At 44.5% G+C, this 19,437-nt stretch overlaps 1 protein-coding gene across 4 annotated transcripts in view; it reads right to left on the reverse strand.

Annotated features, from left to right (window-relative positions):
• Positions 1-19,437, reverse strand: part of USP47 (ubiquitin specific peptidase 47) — a 91,560-nt gene that overhangs the window by 37,389 nt on the left and 34,734 nt on the right. For all 4 annotated transcript variants that reach the window (XM_032959849.2, XM_032959850.2, XM_032959847.2 and 1 more), the window contains 9 exons: positions 18,230-18,355; positions 15,545-15,701; positions 11,184-11,280; positions 9,638-9,783; positions 8,526-8,605; positions 6,281-6,430; positions 5,124-5,219; positions 3,657-3,812; positions 3,154-3,321 (listed from right to left, as the gene is read on the reverse strand). In XM_032959849.2, coding sequence (XP_032815740.2) covers positions 3,154-3,321; positions 3,657-3,812; positions 5,124-5,219; positions 6,281-6,430; positions 8,526-8,605; positions 9,638-9,783; positions 11,184-11,280; positions 15,545-15,701; positions 18,230-18,355 — 1,176 coding nt within the window. The remainder of the gene's footprint in view (positions 1-3,153; positions 3,322-3,656; positions 3,813-5,123; positions 5,220-6,280; positions 6,431-8,525; positions 8,606-9,637; positions 9,784-11,183; positions 11,281-15,544; positions 15,702-18,229; positions 18,356-19,437) is intronic.

Consider the following 19,437-nt stretch of genomic DNA (forward strand, 5'->3'; position numbering starts at 1 on the left):
TGTTACCTGTATAAAAGGCACCTGTCCACAGAAGCAATCAATCAATCAGATTCCAAACACTCCACCATGGCCAAGACCAAAGAGCTCTCCAAGGATGTCAGGGACAACATTGTAGACCTACACAAGGCTGGAATGTGCTACAAGACCATTGCCAAGCAGCTTGGTGAGAAGGTGACAACAGTTGGTGCAATTATTCGCAAATGAAAGAAACACAAAGGAAATGTCAATCTCCCTCGGCCTGGGGCTCCATGCAAGATCTCATCTCGTGGAGTTGCAATGATCATGAGAACGGTGAGGAATCAGCCCAGAACTACACGGGAGGATCTTCTCAATGATCAAGGCAGCTGCGACCATAGTCACCAAGAAAACAATTGGTAACACACTACGCCGTGAAGGACTGAAATCCTGCAGCGCCCGCAAGGTCCCCCTGTTCAAGAAAGCACATATACATGCCCGTCTGAAGTTTGCCAATGAACATCTGAATGATTCAGAGCACAACTGGATGAAAGTGTTGTGGTCAGATGAGACCAAAATGGAGCTCTTTGGCATCAACTCAACTCGCCGTGTTTGGAGGAGGAGGAATGTTGCCTAGGACCCCAAGAACACCATCCCCACCGTCAAACATGGAGGTGGAAACATGCTTTGGGGGTGTTTTTCTGCTAAGGGGACAGGACAACTTCACCGCATCAAAGGGACGATGGACGGGGCCATGTACCGTCACATCTTGGGTGAGAACCTCCTTCCCTCAGCCAGGGCATTGAAAATGGGTCGTGGATGGGTATTCCAGCATGACAATGACCCAAAACACACGGCCAAGGCAACAAAGGAGTGGCTCAAGAAGAAGCACATTAAGGTCCTGGAGTGGCCTAGCCAGTCTGCAGACCTTAATCCCATAGAAAATCTGTGGATGGAGCTGAAGGTTCGAGTTGCCAAACGTCAGCCTCGAAACCTTAATGACTTGGAGAATATCTGCAAAGAGGAGTGGGACAAAATCCCTCCTGAGATGTGTGCAAACCTGGTGGCCAACTACAAGAAACGTCTGACCTCTGTGCTTGCCAACAAGGGTGTTGCCACCAAGTACTAAGTCATGTTTTGCAGAGGGGTCAAATACTTATTTCCCTAATTAAATTGCAAATCAATTTATAACATTTTTGACATGCGTTTTTTTCTGGATTTTGTTGTTGTTATTCTGTCTCTCACTGTTCAAATAAACCTACCATTAAAATTATAGACTGATCATTTCTTTGTCAGTGGGCAAATGTACAAAATCAGCGGGGGATCAAATACTTTTTTCCCTCACTGTACATCACCCCATGAAGAGTCATAGAGATTGGAGTGTTAAGTACGGTACAGTAAATAGAGCAACTTTTCACAGTAGGATTTTTTTGTCCATTCGCATGTTTACTTATGACAATTTCATTTAGTACACAAATTTAAACACACTTAAAAGCCATCCACACCTAAAAACATAATGTAAAACAAGTGCAAAATAATCTATATATATAAATACCTTAATATGTATGTCTCAAAAACCTCAAGGGTACCTCCTGACAAGGTATAGAGCTGAAATTTTGTACAGAGGTTGTGTTTAGACCACAAACAACAGGAACAATCTGAAAATCCGAAATGTTTCATTTTAAGGCCCACAAATCTCGATTTTAAGTGCCCCATAAACATGTTCGAGCGTGACATTCAGAAATCGTTCAAAATATAAGATTGTTTTTTTTCATTTGATAGAGAATTAATCAGCAAATAAAAGTCCAGCGAGAACCATTCTTTTATATTTTATTGTTGACATATTTCAGATTTTTAAAGTGGTTTTGAATGAAAACAATCCCCATTTTATGATGTTCAAATCTGAATAATTTGAAAACGGTAAAAGATAGGAGCTTCCCCTCTGAGTATTAAGTTAATACTTTTTTGTTCTAATAAAAAAAGAATGAAATCTTTAAATTGCCTGGTCTCTGATGGGTACGTCTTTATATATAAGAAATTGAATCAAGTCGGCAACAATTTTTTTCTTGGAAAAATACAAATTTTGGAGTAGTTGTTAGTCTCTGTAGATACAAATTGTAATAAATCATACGAGATTAATTATGTATTAACTAGTTTTAAATAAATTTTGATTTAAAGCTTTCGTGACTGCAGTAATTCATATTCTTAGCTCTTTCGGTAAAGTCACGTTGAAGGGAAACAATAAAATAATAAAATATATATAAAACAATACAAATTCTCACGACGTTTCGACCACAACACAAACGGTCGTCATCAGGTGTGAAAAAACCAATGGCACCCTCTTCCCTTCGAAGCCACCGGATAATCGATGATCTACTATATTCGAAATTAAGGAAATGTGCACATGCCACCAACATTACCCCATAATTCTCAACAACACATCCAATTTTCACAGCAATGAGCACGTATTAATACAAAGGCAGAGCACAACTCCAATGTAAAGCAATGAGTATGAATCGCCATAGTACCTAACCATGTTTTTTTTAATCAAAATGTGTTGTAAGCTCAGAGATTCTACCGATACAAAAAAAGAACAACGCTGACATCAAACACGCACCAGCAGCGTGACGAGTGAACATCTCTTGGCCATCGATATCATGCACGTGCATTTCATCACGACGTGGTAAAATGTGTTGGGGCCACATGCGATACAAGATGTTTGCTCAAAGATGTCAAAACAAATTCACATCTGCCCATGGCGGGAAGCTGCCCTGGTTCAACGGCCAGCAGATTTTACTTTCCATCAAGAGGAAATTCTGCGCGGGGAGGATTGAACTAAAACTAAAGTACTTCTATTTTACCAGGTAAGACACACTGAGCTCTATAGCTCTTTTTCAGAAGCGACCTGGCCATAAATGATAGTTCAACAAAGTGGCTCATCGTGTGGAAATTTATAACAGCAACATTCTCCAAATGCACATTTTGTAAATGTGGAGGGGAAAAATCGGGGGACCTTGAAAAAAAAGTACGCGACCACGGGGGGAGAAAGAGAGAGAGAGAGACGCGCACATTCCAAATATGCAGGTGTCGTCAGAGTCGGGATCAAACCCACGACCTCCTGTATACCAGGCGAGGTAGTTAACGCCTCCTAGCCACCGCGACGTGCCAGACGATGCTTCCCCCCCCCCCACTCCTCACCTTGGCGAGCACGGGTTTGCAATTGCGCTCGCCCATGCTGGTGTTTTCCAGGTCGATGCCCTCGTCCACGGCGTCTGCGTAGCTGAAGTCTGTGAGCAGCTGGTCGCTGTGGCAACTGCCCTCGTTCTCCGCTCCGCTGTCTGCGCAGCTGTCCGCCTGACCACACTTCTGCGCCAAGACGCGGGGCCACACACACACACGCGGCGTGAGATTGCCTGCACGTGCGACCACTGAACGCACGTGCAGCGACCTAACCACAAGCGATAGCTCAACAAAGTGGCTTATCATGTAAACTCCATGTAGAACAACGCACAAGTAAATCAGGAATGTATCAAACGTCACATTTTATGAATTCGTCTTCTTTCGAGCGTTTGTCCGCTGGGGTGGGGTCCCCGCTTTCGGCGTTCTTTTTACTTTCCACTACTTCGAGCCATCGCCTTCTCTCCAGGGTGACAACGGCACGCGCTCTCTCTCTCTCTCTCTCATCGTGTCTTGAGCATTACCTCCTCATCGGGGGCCTCGATGAACGCGTTGAGGTCCAGGTGATCGGGAAAGGTCATGCGGTCGTTGAGCTTGATGCGGTGTAGCGTGGAGTAGTCAAAATCAAACCGCTTCAGCTGCAAGGACAGCAGGTACGGAAAGTAGAGGAATTCCAGGCCCTGCAGAAGCACAGAACGGGCATCGCTCTCAGTAACACGCAACGGTAGTCGTTACTAACACATGCAGGCACAGAGGAGGGCAGGTGGCGGCCTGTGTTAGTGACGTGAGCGCTGTGCCGCCAATCTGATTTGATTTACTTGTATTGTCTAGATTCACGAATCAATAAAATATTTTCATCCTGGCGGCGCAAACGTGGTTGTTTGTTGAGCTGCAAACAAATAGCAGGGCCCTCAAGAGGAGGTCGACAATCTGGACATCAAACGGATGATGGCTGATGACATCATTCTGGTAAGCACAAGGACACAGATAATACCACAGGAAAATCGAACATAAGGCAGAGGGAACACTAGTGTTCATCTCACAATAATAATACAGCCCTGTGGATGATGTGATGAGAGTGCTTGAATAACAAAAGCAGGATTGTGCAAGTTCAAATCCCGGGCGGGGGTGAACTTGACTCGCCACCCCTTTCCGAGACGATAAAATGACCACCGCCTTGTAGGGAGTCAACAGTGGTTATTTTATTGATAAAAACCGGCCCGCACCAGGGTAATGTGGAATTTCTACGACTGGCTCAGTAATGTCAATGGAGATGAGTGCCGCCCCATGGCTCCCTTTGACCACCAAGACCCTGTGCTTTGACGTTCTATAATTCCAAGACAGATTACGTGGGAATAAGTGTGCAGCCACTGAATTTGACGCTCAGCATAATGAAACGCCTCTAACAAGCATTCGGATTAGCACGGCAATAAGATTTCCACAACATAGAGACCCCTGTCCGAGTGTATCACGTGCTCTGTACACCTTACAATAAAACAACGTGCAAAGTGGCTGCCTCAGTAAACTTATTCAATGAACAGCTGGTTCATTAGAATGAAATACAGGGCGTTTTACTGTCAACGATAGGAATGAGCTTCACATTTTGGCCAAATGGCCCTTTCTCTTGCAGAACAAGGCCAGTTCTACACAAAATGAGGGTAAATAACAAACAAATATCACCAGAAGAATATATTACAATGCAAGGAGGGAGAACGGCATGTAAATGTTTTGTCTTGAGTGGTGTATTATGAAGAAACAGATAAAAACTGGGGCTTATATTGTCCAGGGAAGACTCAAGAGATTTCCCAAGACAGCTACCTCACACAAGAGGATCATCCTGGGGATCATCCAAGACATCCACCCTACTAACAAGTCTCTATGTGTGCTGAAACGGAGGAATCTTTCTTTCCTCTTGGTGACGGAAATAATAAACACTAGAATTTTATTTCAAAATCGACTTTTTATTAATTCAATCAAAGCCATGAGCTCACCTTGTGGGCATCGCATTTCTTGCTGCAGCGCTCGCAGAAGTACTGGTTGGTGCCGTCCAGTGTCTCAGGCTGCACGAATGCCTGCAGCGCCTCCTCCTGCCAGACAAACAGCACGGCCACACTGGTGTCACTGAACAGCCCCTTTACAGCAACAGGCCTGCTGCTTACCACAAACCACCATATTGCTGCACAGCCCTTTACGGATAACTCAAACTATGAACTAAAAACTATTTTTTTTATTTTAAACAAGTGAGGCCCACTGAGCTATGTAGCTCTTTTCAGAAGCAACCTGGCCACAAGTGATAGCTCAACGAAGTGGCATATCAATGTGGAAATTGATAGCAGCCAAATACTGCAAACGCACGTTTATAAAGCAACAGGCCTGCTCAACACAAACCACCGTATCCGCTGCACAGTCCTTGACAGCAACAGGACTGTTTAACCCGAAGGTTTGCTTTATCATTGCGCAGTCCCATACAGCACAACGCGGTGTAAACAAGAACCACGGTCAACATCACACCACAACACAGTGTTATTCGTGGTGCTGCTGCGTTTAGAACGCTCAACTTGCAATTAAAAGGTTACGAGTTCGAATCACAGTTGGGCGGTCAACATATCCAAGGTTAACAAAACAAGTACCCAGTGGGGGGGGGTGCTTGTAATCTCCACCGCTGGCTCTGAGCCACCACTGAGGATGAGCGTCGCCCCAAGTGCTCGTTTGAGCAGGGACACACACTTTGGGGCAAATTCTACTGTCGGCAAAACTGGCGTATTTCATTATTCGCGAGGGATACGTTTTGAAGATGGTCGTGAATAGCAATATTGTCCTAAACTATTAAATACAAAATCATTATAATCACAAATAACTTTTATTGGTCATAATAAACATAAAGTTCATTTTAATAAATATTGAAGTATTAAATTAGAGTTTATAAATGGACTTACCTTAAATTATGATGATGCTATGCATCATTTTATCATATCACTTTATTGCATCACATTCTCTCTCATCAATATCTCACCACTTTCTCTCTCTCAATGCAGTCGTGTAGAGTTGCAGATGCAATTCGCGGATAGCCAAAATCTTGGATGGCAAGTTCGTGAATAACCGACGCGTTCTTCGGTAAACGACGTTCGCGGCAACAGCGGAAGCTCACCACGCTAGAGTAGGCCTGGTTGGAGCCAAACGGCCGGATGGCGAGAGGGATGTCGAGGTAGGTGTCCAGACGGGAGCTCTCGTGCCCGCACTCCAAGCAACGCACGTAGTCCTTCAGCTGGCCTTGGTACAGCACGTTTATCAGATTCGCCTGGTCAAGTGGGAGGCGAATAGCACGCATGACCAACACCGCAGACTGGCACATCTTCTTCTCCTTTCGTACGGCCGACGTCGATGCAAAGCAAAGATTGCAATTTCACATACAGGTTGGTCGGGCCATATAACCGCGCCAGGAGCAGGGGAGGGAATCGCTGCAATGTCTCCTTCGTATTTGAGAAATCTGGCACTGTGTCGTGATACGTTGAACGGTCTGTTCTGGAGGACCACAGTCGCACATTGAAGCGTTTTGAACAGTACGGGAATGTAATGGAGTAGAAGATGGCAGCCTTCGCACGGCCCACTCCAAGTGAGAAATCACGACGAATGCCAAACATCGATCATTGATCTCCCAGCCTCCAGAGCAACAATACACCGGCACATAAATAAAATCGACTGTACGTGAATGTAATATAATATCTCTATCTGGGGAAGTTTCATAGAGTCTTGCGGCTGTTTTTCAGGAATACAGGTAGTCCCGGACTTACGATGGTCCGACTCACGATATTTCGATCTTAAGATGGCGATAGCGATATGACGAAATTATAAAATATTTTTAATTTCGCGTGGCAGGCAAACGCAGCAGCGTACGAGGTACGATACTGTACTTTATCATCGCCATCCGCCTCTTCCGCCAACTAAGTTAATGTAGCCATCAACAACCTAACATCGTTCAAGTATGCAGACGACGGACAGAATCTTGGTGAGTACAGTAGAATATAATACGTTACGATACGTTCAATGCATGTATGATACATAGCTTCAGCGATTTCATTTTAGGGTTACCACAATACAATACATACGTTCAATGCATTTTAAAAGTGTTTATAGCAGATAGGATTGTTTCCTGAAAAAAACTTTCTATGAAATTGCAGTTCATATAGGTAGGCTAAGAATTTACCTTGTTTTTTTACTTTAAATTTTACTGTGCAATACAGTATTGTAATTAATAAATACATACAGTATATAGTGTATACAGTACGGTACTGTAAATTGCTCTGTTTTTGCTAAATTATCACCATTCTTTAAGACTCCTGGGTAAGCTAGGCCATCTTCGACTTACGATGGGGTCGTCGTAACGCATCTGCATCGTAAGTCGGGGACTACCAGTATATAACATTGAGATACTTGGCCAATTCCTTGTAAATGTATGTTTTGCAGGGGGTGAGAGGAAACACAGCAGGGGGTAGAGCTGGTGCATCTGCAGCTCATCTCAAGTCAGTCAACCCATGGCACCTGGGTCTGTCCCATAACCTCCTGTCAGCGAGCACATCGACACTTCACATGGCCTCAAAGTGGACCCGGCCTGGCACAGGTGCTGTGGTGGCATCGCCGTCACTTTGTGGCGAATGGCGGGTATTGGTATTGGCATTGGAGAGGAAACCAGAGCGCCCTAAGAAAACCCACACGGGGCCGTGAACCCTCTTGACTTACCGCCATCTCCTGGTCATCGAGCTGCCTCCAAAGCACTACATGACACACGTGGGCTGTCACGTTACATTCATGTATTGATGCTTAGAGCAGGAAGAAAATCCATGACCATGCATTCAAAAGCATGCATCCATACAAAAACCCCGCGTGTGAGCAAGTTGCTGAGAATTGGCACCACTGTCATATACGGCATAATGCAGCAATTAACAGCGGTACGAGCGCTCTAAGCCTAAGGTAAATGAGGAATTTAAACTATTCACTACAAAGTGAAGGCATCCTCCTAATTGTAGGTACCCCAATTCCGGCTTGTAGGCAAGTTAGAATTGGCCGGTATTTCAAATGAAAAAGACGGTTTACCTTCTTTGGTTCTTTTGGTAAAGTCACGTAGAATGAGAATAAAATACACAAGTGGCCGAAACGTCGTAAGAATTTTATTGTGTTATTTTATTTTATTAACTTATTATTTTATTCTCATTCTACGTGACTTTACCAAAAGAACCAAAGAAGATGAATCCTTGCAGTCACGAAAGCTTTAAATCGAAAAAGACGGTTCTTAACTCTGATGGTGGGCCACAACATTTATATATTTTAAAGCTCGTTTTACAAAGCTAACAAACACAAGGGGTGATTTGATGCATCTGGGAGGAGCGGTGACATACCTGCTCCGTGTTCTTCCACTTCTGCTCCAAGGCATCGAACATGACTCGACACAACTCCTGGACATCATGCTGCTGCCATGCTGAAAACAAAAGCAGCATAAAAAGCCTTGCAGAGCCGTTCGTTCATCTGAACCTGATTGGGGTGAACCCTGAAGGTCAAGGTGTCATCACAGCCGTCGGTGCCACGACACCTCACCAACGCTCCATTCCTGCTGCTGGCATGCTCAGTTGTTTCATAGTTGGCACCGAACTTCCAAAGGTTTGGACCTTACAGTGTCCCACTAATCGAGCTTAAGGTCTTCGCTCTGGTCACTGACCTCTGGTTGACACAGCAATGCCTATGTTGGAAACTTGCCCTCTTCCATCCTGTACACGTGCCCCCCCCCCCCCCATTCATTGCAACTTTCTGATTATATCATGTACGTATGTTTAACTTCTTTCACACCGTACGTAGCCAACCGTGCTCATCGGAGGTGCGGGGGGAAGGACAACAAACTAAACACAAAAAGCAGTTTAAAAGAAAACATCAAGCTCAGATGTGCTTAATGCGTGTCACATTGCTCTCCGTGTGCTGATGTACAGAGGGGGGTGTTACGTAACGTCGTGTATCACAAATGTGGCGATTTTTTTGTTTTTTGATGTTGTTGTTTAATCGATGCCAAATATGAGATGGCGAATAGGCGTGGCCGCGCCACCAAGATGGACTGCCATGGTCCACCTGTCTCTCTGCTAGCGGCTTGGCATCAAATCCACTATTTAAAATTATAGTAATGTATCAGCTAATTTTTACTGGGTAATATATATTTTTACAAGATCCTAATTGGTGTGCATCCTGCCCACCTATCTTCTTTCATCACTACTCTACCTTCTCATCGCACCCTCCCTCAACTCTGGTGACGAGAGACACTCACGTCAAAACTCTGCTTGACAACAGCCGACGACCCCAATCCTCCCTCCCCTCCCTCCCTCATTCCCTCATTCCCTCCCTCCCTCATTCCCTCCCTCCCTCATTCCCTCCCTCCCTCATTCCCTCCCTCCCTCCCTCATTCCCTCCCTTTATCCCATCCGTCATCCGCTCCCTCCCTAATTCCCTTCCCTCCCTCCCTCCTCACCTTCACTACTGTCCCAGCCGAAGCTGCGCGTGAGATCGGTGGTCTCGACGGCGCGCTTGCGGCTCGTCTGCAGCTGCACAAAGAGCCTCTGCAGCTGGAAGGGGATGGACTTGTCCCCCTCCTCTTCCGAGCCGTCAAACTCCCACCTTGTGGCACAAAAGGACGCGGCGGCACAACGGGAGTTGGGCGCGAGTTCAAAACGATCAAAGTCCCTGGCACCGACGAGGGAACCGTCGTCAGGCGGTGCGGAGGGGGAAATGCCTGCCGCGACGCTTTTAAGGCGACCCAAAAATATTGAATGACCCCCTAATGGCATTTTTTTTCTTCTTTGGTTCTTTCGGTAAAGTCACGTAGAATGAGAATATAATAATAAATTGATAAAATAAAATAACACAATAATATTCTCACGACGTTTCGGCCACAACACAAGCGGCCTTCACCTGATGAAGGCCGCTTGTGTTGTGGCCTTCACCTGATGAAGGCCGCTTGTGTTGTGGCCGAAACGTCGTGAGAATAATATTGTGTTATTTTATTTTATCAATTTATTATTTTATTCTCATTCTACGTGACTTTACCGAAAGAACCAAAGAAGATGAATCATTGCAGTCACGAAAGCTTTAAATCGGCATTTTTTTTCTTTCCATGATTAACCGTTCCCAGTTGGAACGACAACAAAATAATGAATTTAAATTAAGATGTAAGCAATTAATTTAACGCTGAAAAAAATCACGAAAACTCTTACCGTTATCGTATTATCTATAATAAATTAAACCAATTTGCTGCCACACAAACCCCTCTCTTATTCGCAATGGCCTGTTCCCAATATCACGGCTGAATACGAAGAATTACATGTCTCAGTACGCCCGCCTGCTACATGTTCGTGCTATTCAGCCAATTACAACACAGGAAACAAACAAAATTACAGCACAACACACAAATGCGCGACGCTCATTACGCAAGCAAGCGTGGGATCAACGCCAAAGTATTCATAAACCCGAACGCAAAACTCCCCGAGGTTATTGCACTCAGTAAAATTGTGACAGTATCTGCCAAGTGGTGCGTGATTAGACACACATGGTACAGCAAGAAGTTACAGAGCTCCCATTGGCCCGCAATTCGGGAGTCTTGCCCTTCACGCACCAATGCCAAACTTTGCCGTAAATAAGTTCCCGAAGCCATCGCGAACAGATCCCGCACAGTGCTCATTAACGCTCGTCACTCGTTCTTCATATATTTGCGCAAATTAACGCACAATTAATTTATTGTATGTGGAGGAATTCATTTTACCAGCAATGGAAAAGGAAATGATGATGAAATTTCATTTGACACATGCATTTAGTCATGAGACGATTGCTATTTTTTTTAATTGATCCATTTTGCCGAATTCATTTGCGGAGCGCCCATAATTTTAACTCTTCGAGCCCGAACAGCCCGACACTAATTTCCAGCGTCGGTAGCTCAAGGCTCAGAGTGCCTGCAATCGCATCGGCCAAGCCACCATCGGTGCAAGGGAAACCACGTGGACGAGCAAAGGTTGGCCACTTACTTGTAGAGGGCGTTGCGGAACTCGGGGGTCATGTACAGGGTCTGCAGGAGGCTGTTCAGATAGCAGGTCATGGCCTGATTAACCAGGCCCACGTAGCCTGGAAAAGGCAAATAAATGCAAATTACACAACAATCAGGCCAATCGCCAACATTCAAAAGAAAATATTCCTCACTGAATATACCCTTACCGACGTGAACCGTTAGGTGATTCACCGTTGGGAGACCTTCTGAAAATGCCACAGAGACCCCCTATCCATAGGAAGCGGTGTTGTTTGTGGTATCATCGTCAATGGTACATCTATTTAACACATAGGCTTTTGCGACCAATATTATCCTAAAGAGTTTTTTTTTGTTAGATCGCGTAAATATAAATGCGTCATTAAACCCGTCACCACCCGACACAGCCAATTAGTAAGGTTTGTTACGTTAAGAAAACATGCCAATTCGTTACTAGTTCAGCACACTGGTGTGTTGGAGAGTAATCCCCACAACATTTACAATTCAGAGTACGACGTTTCACCAATAAATACAACAAGCATTATCAACTCTGGCTGTCTACCTGATGATGCGAGTTGTAATTACTGGCAAAAAGTCGTACTCAAATTGTAAATGTTGTGGGTTTACTCTCCAACACACCGGTGTGCTGTACTATTAAGGAACTGGCATGATTTGTTTACGTGACTAACCTCACTAATCGGCTGTGTCGGCTGGTGGCGGGTTTAACGACACATTCATATTAACACAATCTAACCCAAAACACCTTATCAAGGTACATCTATTAATTGTATTGTTAGATATAATGCTGGTTTGCAAACCCACAGAGGTGGTGCTACGAACATGATGATCCACCCACACAGACCCTTTTATTGTAAATCACTCTGTCACAGGGCATATTAAAACCTTTCCCAGGTCCCAAGATTCTACCTGTGAATCGGGCATTCACATTCTCCTATTCTATAAAATTATAGCATTTAACGATGAGGTCAGTTTTCACGTTTCCTGTACATATGCTAAGCCATTAATTCAGAACAGGTCTATTCTGAGCTACATTGCCCTGGCCATAACTAACCAGATTATATCATTAGACCTCCTTTGCCAGTACCAAAATATAATAATAGGGTTTTTCCCCTTTTTTATATTTTGGTACTGGAAAAGGAGGTCTAATGATTTAGATGCTTAACCCGAGCCCTCATTACTTTGATAGTGCATTGTCTTTCAGCTGTACGCCTTTTGGCATCCTCTGGTCTAGCACCAATTGGGTCGAGGCTCAAAAGACAGCCGTCTCTGGTGTGGACCAATCAGTTTCAAGGACAATGCATATATTATCAGTGTGTTTTTGTTTGCATTTTGACCACAAGTACTGTGGTTAATGCACACATGATTCCTTGTAAAAAGGTTTCAGTTTTGTTGCCAGAAAAAAGAGGAAAACCCTATTATTAACCAGATTATGTTTACACTGACAAAGGCCCACACCAATCCAGACCAAGGTCCCTATGAGAGCTGTACAGACTGTTGGGGCCAGGTGCTGTTAGTAAGCACCTATTAAAGCTGGCACCGTGCACAAAAGGGGTAGTGTGGCCAGTGTTGATGTCTACAAAAAAAATATCCCCCTATATAGCCTTAAGAAACTGTTTGGGCAAGTGCTGTTAGCAAGCACCTATGAAGGCCGGCACGGCACATGAGGGGTGGGTGGCCACCACCACGCCTGGCCGTCTGCCTCCCCTCGTGGCGATGTTCACACACCGCACTAGGTATTTATTTGAGGCTGAGTCAACCTCGGGGAGGCCCAGGACCGGTTCAGATAATCGTCACTGATGTTGGCCATGAGCGGGTATCGAACCCGGGTTAAAGGGTTCGTGGAGCAGCACAGTAACCGCGACGCTACCGCTCCCCATGACGTCTACACATACAGCACCAGCTACACTCACTTAAGGCAGAAACCGCACCCATTGTTTCATCTGCCATGCCAGGATGTGGAATCGAACTGGAAAGCCTCTGAACGGCAAGCACAATGAACTAAACATTACATCGTGGCAACCCTCTCTACGCATCTCAGTTAAACATGTAAGTGCATATTCTTGGTTCTTTCGGTAAAGTCACGTAGAAAGGAAACAATAAAATAATAAAAATATAAAACAATAAAATTCTCAAGACGTTTCGACCACAACACAAGCAATCATCATCAGGTGTGAAAACCACAGCAAGAAAATTTGAAAAAAACGCCACTTGTGTTGCAGTCGAAACGTCGTGAGAATTTTATTGTTTTATATTTTCATTATTTTATTGTTTCCCTTCTACGTGACTTTACCGAAAGAACCAAGAATATGAATTCCTGCAGTCACGAAAGCTTGAAATCAAAATGTAAGAGCATGTTTATTGCTTTTGACGTTTCTGTGTTTGTGGCAAACTGGTAAACGGTGTTCACCGTGTATTTTTCAGGCGGTTACCGGCAATGCACAAAAACATGAATAGGCTTGAACAGCCCCAACAGCAACACGCCCAAAGTACACAGCTGCGTTGCAGCAGAGGGCATCCCATACGGCACCGAAGGGTGACCTACAGCTGCCAGGGCGAGGAGATATGCATCGCACTCTGAGCTATTGCCAACTGTGCTGGGTGGCAAGCTCTGATAGGGCGTGGTGGGGTTGGCAGGCAGCTGCATTTAACAGGGTGTAGTAAAGGGTGTAGTAAACAGCATGAAGCAGAGCGGTGGCGTAGTGATAAGCTCATTCGTCCTATTAACCAGGTGACACTGACTGATGCCCAGCCGTGATTAACACCAGTGGTGAGTGATATATAAACTAAAACTAAACTTTTTTTTTACCGTGTAAGTCCCACTCAAATACATAGCGCTTTTTCTCAGAAGCGACCTGGTGACAAATAACAGCTCAACGAAGTATCTTATCACGTGGAAATGTACTGCAGCCAAATACTCTAAACGCATGTTTCTAAATGTGAAGGGAAAAACCGGAGGGCCTGGTAGGAAAATCAACGTTATCACGTGGAGAACGTGCGCACTCCAAATATACAACAGGTGTAAGGGTTGGGATCGAACCCACGACCTCCTGTATACAAGGCGAGGTAGTTAGCATCTTGCCGCGGTGGCATCCCCAAATCCCACCGTCCGACCTTTGGGCTTTCCCTTTGTCTCTCTGATCTCTGGGTCCCATTGCGTTGCCCATGCCTGCAAACTCTAACTTTTACTCCTCCATCCTGGCACAGCCAAAATTATTCTTTTTTAACATCAACATTAACATAAATGTTGAATGACGAGTTAAAAAAAACGATCTACCAAGGTCAAGTTTGTCATTATAGCAATAAAGTGACATCACTGTGAAGTCACTCACATAAGTTGTAATATACAATCTGTGATTTGAAAGTATTTTATTTCTCACGAACGAATAATTAAACAAATGTCGGAGAGCCTGGTTGGACACAGCCCTAGGTGTGTATAATATCTACGTGATAATTCAGTTTAAAATGTAGCTTTTAACTTTAAATAGCTAAACCTGACATACTCTTACATTCGACTTTGTTTAAAGATCGCTTCCCAAACATGGGCAGCATAGGGTGGCAGAATGGAGAGTTGAGGGCTGGATAGAATCAAATAACTTGATTCTTGGGTCGTCCATCCAAAGTATACTGGACATCTGTGAAAAAGAGCTTCATAGCTCATCAGATTCTGCCATTATAAATCAAGATTCTGATTCTGAAGTCGCCCTTGCAAAGAGGCAATGCATTGGTTGTCTCAGTGGGCCTGTGCTTCGTCATCGCTCTCCTGGTTAAATAATGGAGTCTGCTATGGGAACACGAATTATTGGAACTCGGCTTGTTTCTTACTTTGGTCAGGCTCCAGCCCAAGTCCAGTCCGAATACTAAACTAAACTACATTTTAATCTATTTATTTTACCAGATAAGGCGCAAATCAGAAATATACCGCTTTTTCTCAGAAGCAACCTGGTCACAAATAATAGCTCAACGAAGTATCTTATCACGTGAAAATTTATCGCAGCGAAATACTCTGAACGCATGTTTCTAAATGTGGAGGGAAAAACTGGAAGATCCGGAGAAAAATCCACGTGACCACAGGGAGAGAAAACATGCAAACTCGAAATATACAGGCATCAGGGTCAGTTTCAGCATATCAGGCGAGGGTTGTAACACCTTAAACGGTCCTGGGCTCCTTCCCTCTTGTCCAAAGCCATACTGACCAGTGAGGTTAAGTATGATCAAACCATCCACACCCCCCCCCTCTACCCTCACCCCCTCTGTAACCAAAAGTAGTGGAATGGTTTCATCCAGCAGTGGATTGAACAAAACGCTGTGAAGCGCACAGTAAATTACATGGTGCACCATGGTTACCGGTCTCAGACTTGCAGAGGACTCCATAAGCAGGGCCGGCGGGATCGTTGGCGCAGGTTGCGACGCTCTCGCTGGGAGGAGAGCTCGTCACCTTCTCGAGGCCGTTCTCGTCCACGTCGCCTCCACCCCCGGGCTCCTTCGTACCTCCAGTGTCATCCTGAGAACGGTGCCACAAACTCGAATCTTCCGATTAACCGCAATACAATGGCCACCCCCCATAGCTCCGTAGTACCTCCCCCCCCCACATTGGCATTAGCTGCCCCGCCCATCTCTAAACCATTTGTAAACAGCTCTTTGATTGGTGCAGACCTACTGCAGATTACGGAGGCCTCTCCAACATTAACATAAGCTGCCCCGCCCATCTCTAAACCATTTGTAAACAGCTCTTTGATTGGTGCAGACCTACTGCAGGTCACGGAGGCCTCTCCAACATTAACATCAGCTGCCCCGCCCATCTCTAAACCTTTACAAACAGCCTGCCTCGGCAGATTTTCCCCTCTTTTTTCACCTGAAGACAATTGCTTGTGTTGCGATCGGAACGTCGTGATATTGTTCTTATTTTTTCTATCTACGTGGCTTTACCGAAAGACCCAAAGAATATGAATTCCCGCAGCCACGAAAGCTTTAAGTTAAGAGGCTCTTGTTTATGATCGAGGGAGTCCGAGCAGTAGTGGAGCTAGGCCCAACTGGCAATAACCGCCGTCTCTGACGTTGCTTTTGCAATGTTTCAAAAGGACTTCACCAAATGTGCCAATGGTGCAGCAGCTGGTAGAGAATAAATATATTTTTTTATCAACATTCATTGCTTTTAACCGAATCAAGTGTGATTCCTTGGGAACATCCTCTCACAGATTTACACGTCAAAATCCCAGGGCGAGCATTTGACATTGCACTACAGACACCAACAGACGGACTTGCCCGAAATATATTTATGAACTAGCTTTAAAGCAACAAATGCATTAAGCTGCAGATAAGAGAACATTTGCGAGGACAATTCATCTTGTTCACGGATTTAATCAAAATATGTATTTATACTGGAGGCATTCCGACGCACTATGAAGCTCTTTTTCATAGATGTCCAGTATAATTGGACAGGGTGAAGCGGGGAAGCTCTACGTCTGCACCACGCCATCTTGCACAAGGCAAAACGTAACAAGGGCTGATGAAAGAGTCTGTGGCCAAGCACCGAGAGGGCAATGAGTGACCTTGATTTGACCTCCTTGAGAAGTGACACAATGTAAACAGTTTAACACGTAGGCTTTCGCGACCAATATTATTCATAATAATAAACGTTTATTATGAACAATTTAAACATATGAATACAGGAAAGCCACAGAGAGTAGCAGGACTCTTTTTCAGGAGGGTCCTGCATTTGGTTTTTATTTTACAATGTTTTCAGCCAATTTATGTGGGAGGAAATTGAAGCACCTAGAGAACACTCACGCAAGCAATGGGACAACAAATATCCCCATACAGATGGAAACAGATGGCAATTAGTCCACTTGCTGTCCTGACTTCTCCTGGCGAGCAAAGTATGAAACAGCTCGACACCCACGGGGGTAAGGAGTTTCGCAAAGTATGTGCGGTGATCCACCAACCCCCGTGCTGGATTACAGGCCACGTGCGTAGCCACCACCGTCACATCACCGCCACTTGCGTCAATCCATAACATGGACCAGAGCCAGCGTTCGCTAACGCGGAGTTGCGCGTGACTGTCGATGTAAGGAACTACAGAATGAGAATATTTATTTATACTGGAGGAATCTGATGAGCTATAAAGCTTAATTTTAACAGATGTCCAGTAAGGGGCCGGTCAGAAGGTTACAACAACAAACAATACCAAAACACGATAGGAGTGTAAAGTATAGAAAGGGTAAGCAAATCACAAACAAAAATACAAATACAGTAAAACCTTGGATTGCGAGCATAATTCGTTCCGGAAACGTGTTTGTAATCCAAAGCACTCGTATATCAAAGCACTCGTATATCAGTTGTGATCACGTGACACTCGGCAGACAAAGCGTATATACGTAGACTACTCGTATTACAAGACCCTCGCTCGTTTATCAAATTAATATTTATTTATTTAAAAACTTGCTCGTCTTGCAAAACACTCGCAGACCAAGCTACCCCCAATCCAAGGTTTTACTGTAAAACTAAAAAAAATTTAATTTACAAGGTATGGCCCACTGAGCTATTAGCTTTTTAATCAGAAGGGACCTGGCCGTAAATGATAGCACGAAGTGGCTTATCATGTGGGCATTTATAGCAGCCAAATATTCTAAATAATCCAAATGCTGCGTCTGCCAACCTTAATTTCACTTGGGTACACAACAAGCACTAACATTTAGGTCACTGACTACCCATCAAGCCTTCGGGAATCTTTGACAAAATCTTTTCCAGCAGCACTCGTTTAAGACGATTTTGTCTGAAAGTCTCGTTGGCCGAGTGTGGTCTATAAAAAACATACAAGCCATGCTACGGTCACGTGACTCGGGATGTCGAAACCGGTCAACAGCGTTTGCACTGCGGAAACAAAAAGTGCTCGAACAACCGTGTTTCAGAAGGTCCCGTTGGTTGGCGGGACGAACACGAAATTTAATTTAATTCCAGAGATGTTGGGTCTTGGATTCACTCAACAGCGCTGTTCACGGAACGGATTCACAATCAGGAAGGCGAACTCACAGGTGGAGGTTGTGGAGCCGGAAGAGGTTGTATCCCATTCTTGTCGGTCAGGTGCAGATAATTCTTCTTTCCTTCGGCGAAGCCAGCATCCTTCAGGGACTCCTCCGACTCTCCATTCAATGGTTCCTGTTCGCGCCAAACATCGGCACAGGAATCACGTTTGTTAAAAAAAACAACACGACTCCTTTAATCGTTTGATACATGTAGTCACTCACCACACCACCACTCATTCATGCATGCCGATGACTCAATATTAAGACCATATACTCAGATATAATGTATGTAAGGCCAAAGCAGGATTATTTATCTGCTCAAACGAACAATAGAGTGGTGGATATCGCAACTCGTGACCTTCGGTGGTGGAAATTTCCACACCACAGATTAAAACTCACAACTCAAAGGCTTTGGATTGGCACTCCGGCCAAATGCCTAATCAGATATCTGGTATTTGCCCAAACAGTGAAATTCAATAGGTGCGCCATTCACTGCACCCTCCCCCTCTGTATAATCTGATGGATTGTGAGGATTCAAAGTAACGATTATATTCAAGAAACAGCATTTTTTTGTCCACATTTTTACCGTTTCGTGTGTAATTCTTTTGGTTATTGCGTCTCATTTATACAGCCTAATTCGCTTTGTTAGCCAATACATAACATTTCCATGATAGATGCATCAATTGCAAATCACCGATTCTTACGCACACATTTCGATGCATGTAACATGAGCGTAAGGAGGGAATTTAACGGATTACCTTTACATGACCGCTCGAGGTGTTAACAATTCACCACAATCACTCCTCGCTCGTCAACAAATTGTCGTGATTGAGAGGTGCGATTTGATATACGATTCAATATTTGTTTCTGTCTCGTGTTACTACCCCACGAGTATTGTTTCTCATTATTCCATCTCATTCGTAGCTTCGTCACTCCCTTAGGCTAAATGTAACATTGGCAAATAATCCACCGAAATAAAAAACAATGATTCTTTGACATGCGACTCCACGCTTTCAGAAATCAATATTCATCAATGAATGAATGTGTGTGTGTGTGTGTATGCATGCATGCACTGTTACACCCACCATTCAGTGCACTCCTAATTGTAAAACCGCATGACAGTGTTGTCAAGCGTTTTCAATGGAGTGGCAGCGAAGAAAGGGGACGCGTCCGAGAGGACGTCCGCCACGGAGAAGGGGCGATGTACAGGCCCTC

This window comes from Petromyzon marinus, chromosome 24 (assembly GCF_048934315.1).
Source record: "Petromyzon marinus isolate PM22_M1 ecotype Great Lakes invasive population chromosome 24, UKy_Petmar_22M1.pri1.0, whole genome shotgun sequence".
NCBI lineage: Eukaryota > Metazoa > Chordata > Hyperoartia > Petromyzontiformes > Petromyzontidae > Petromyzon > Petromyzon marinus.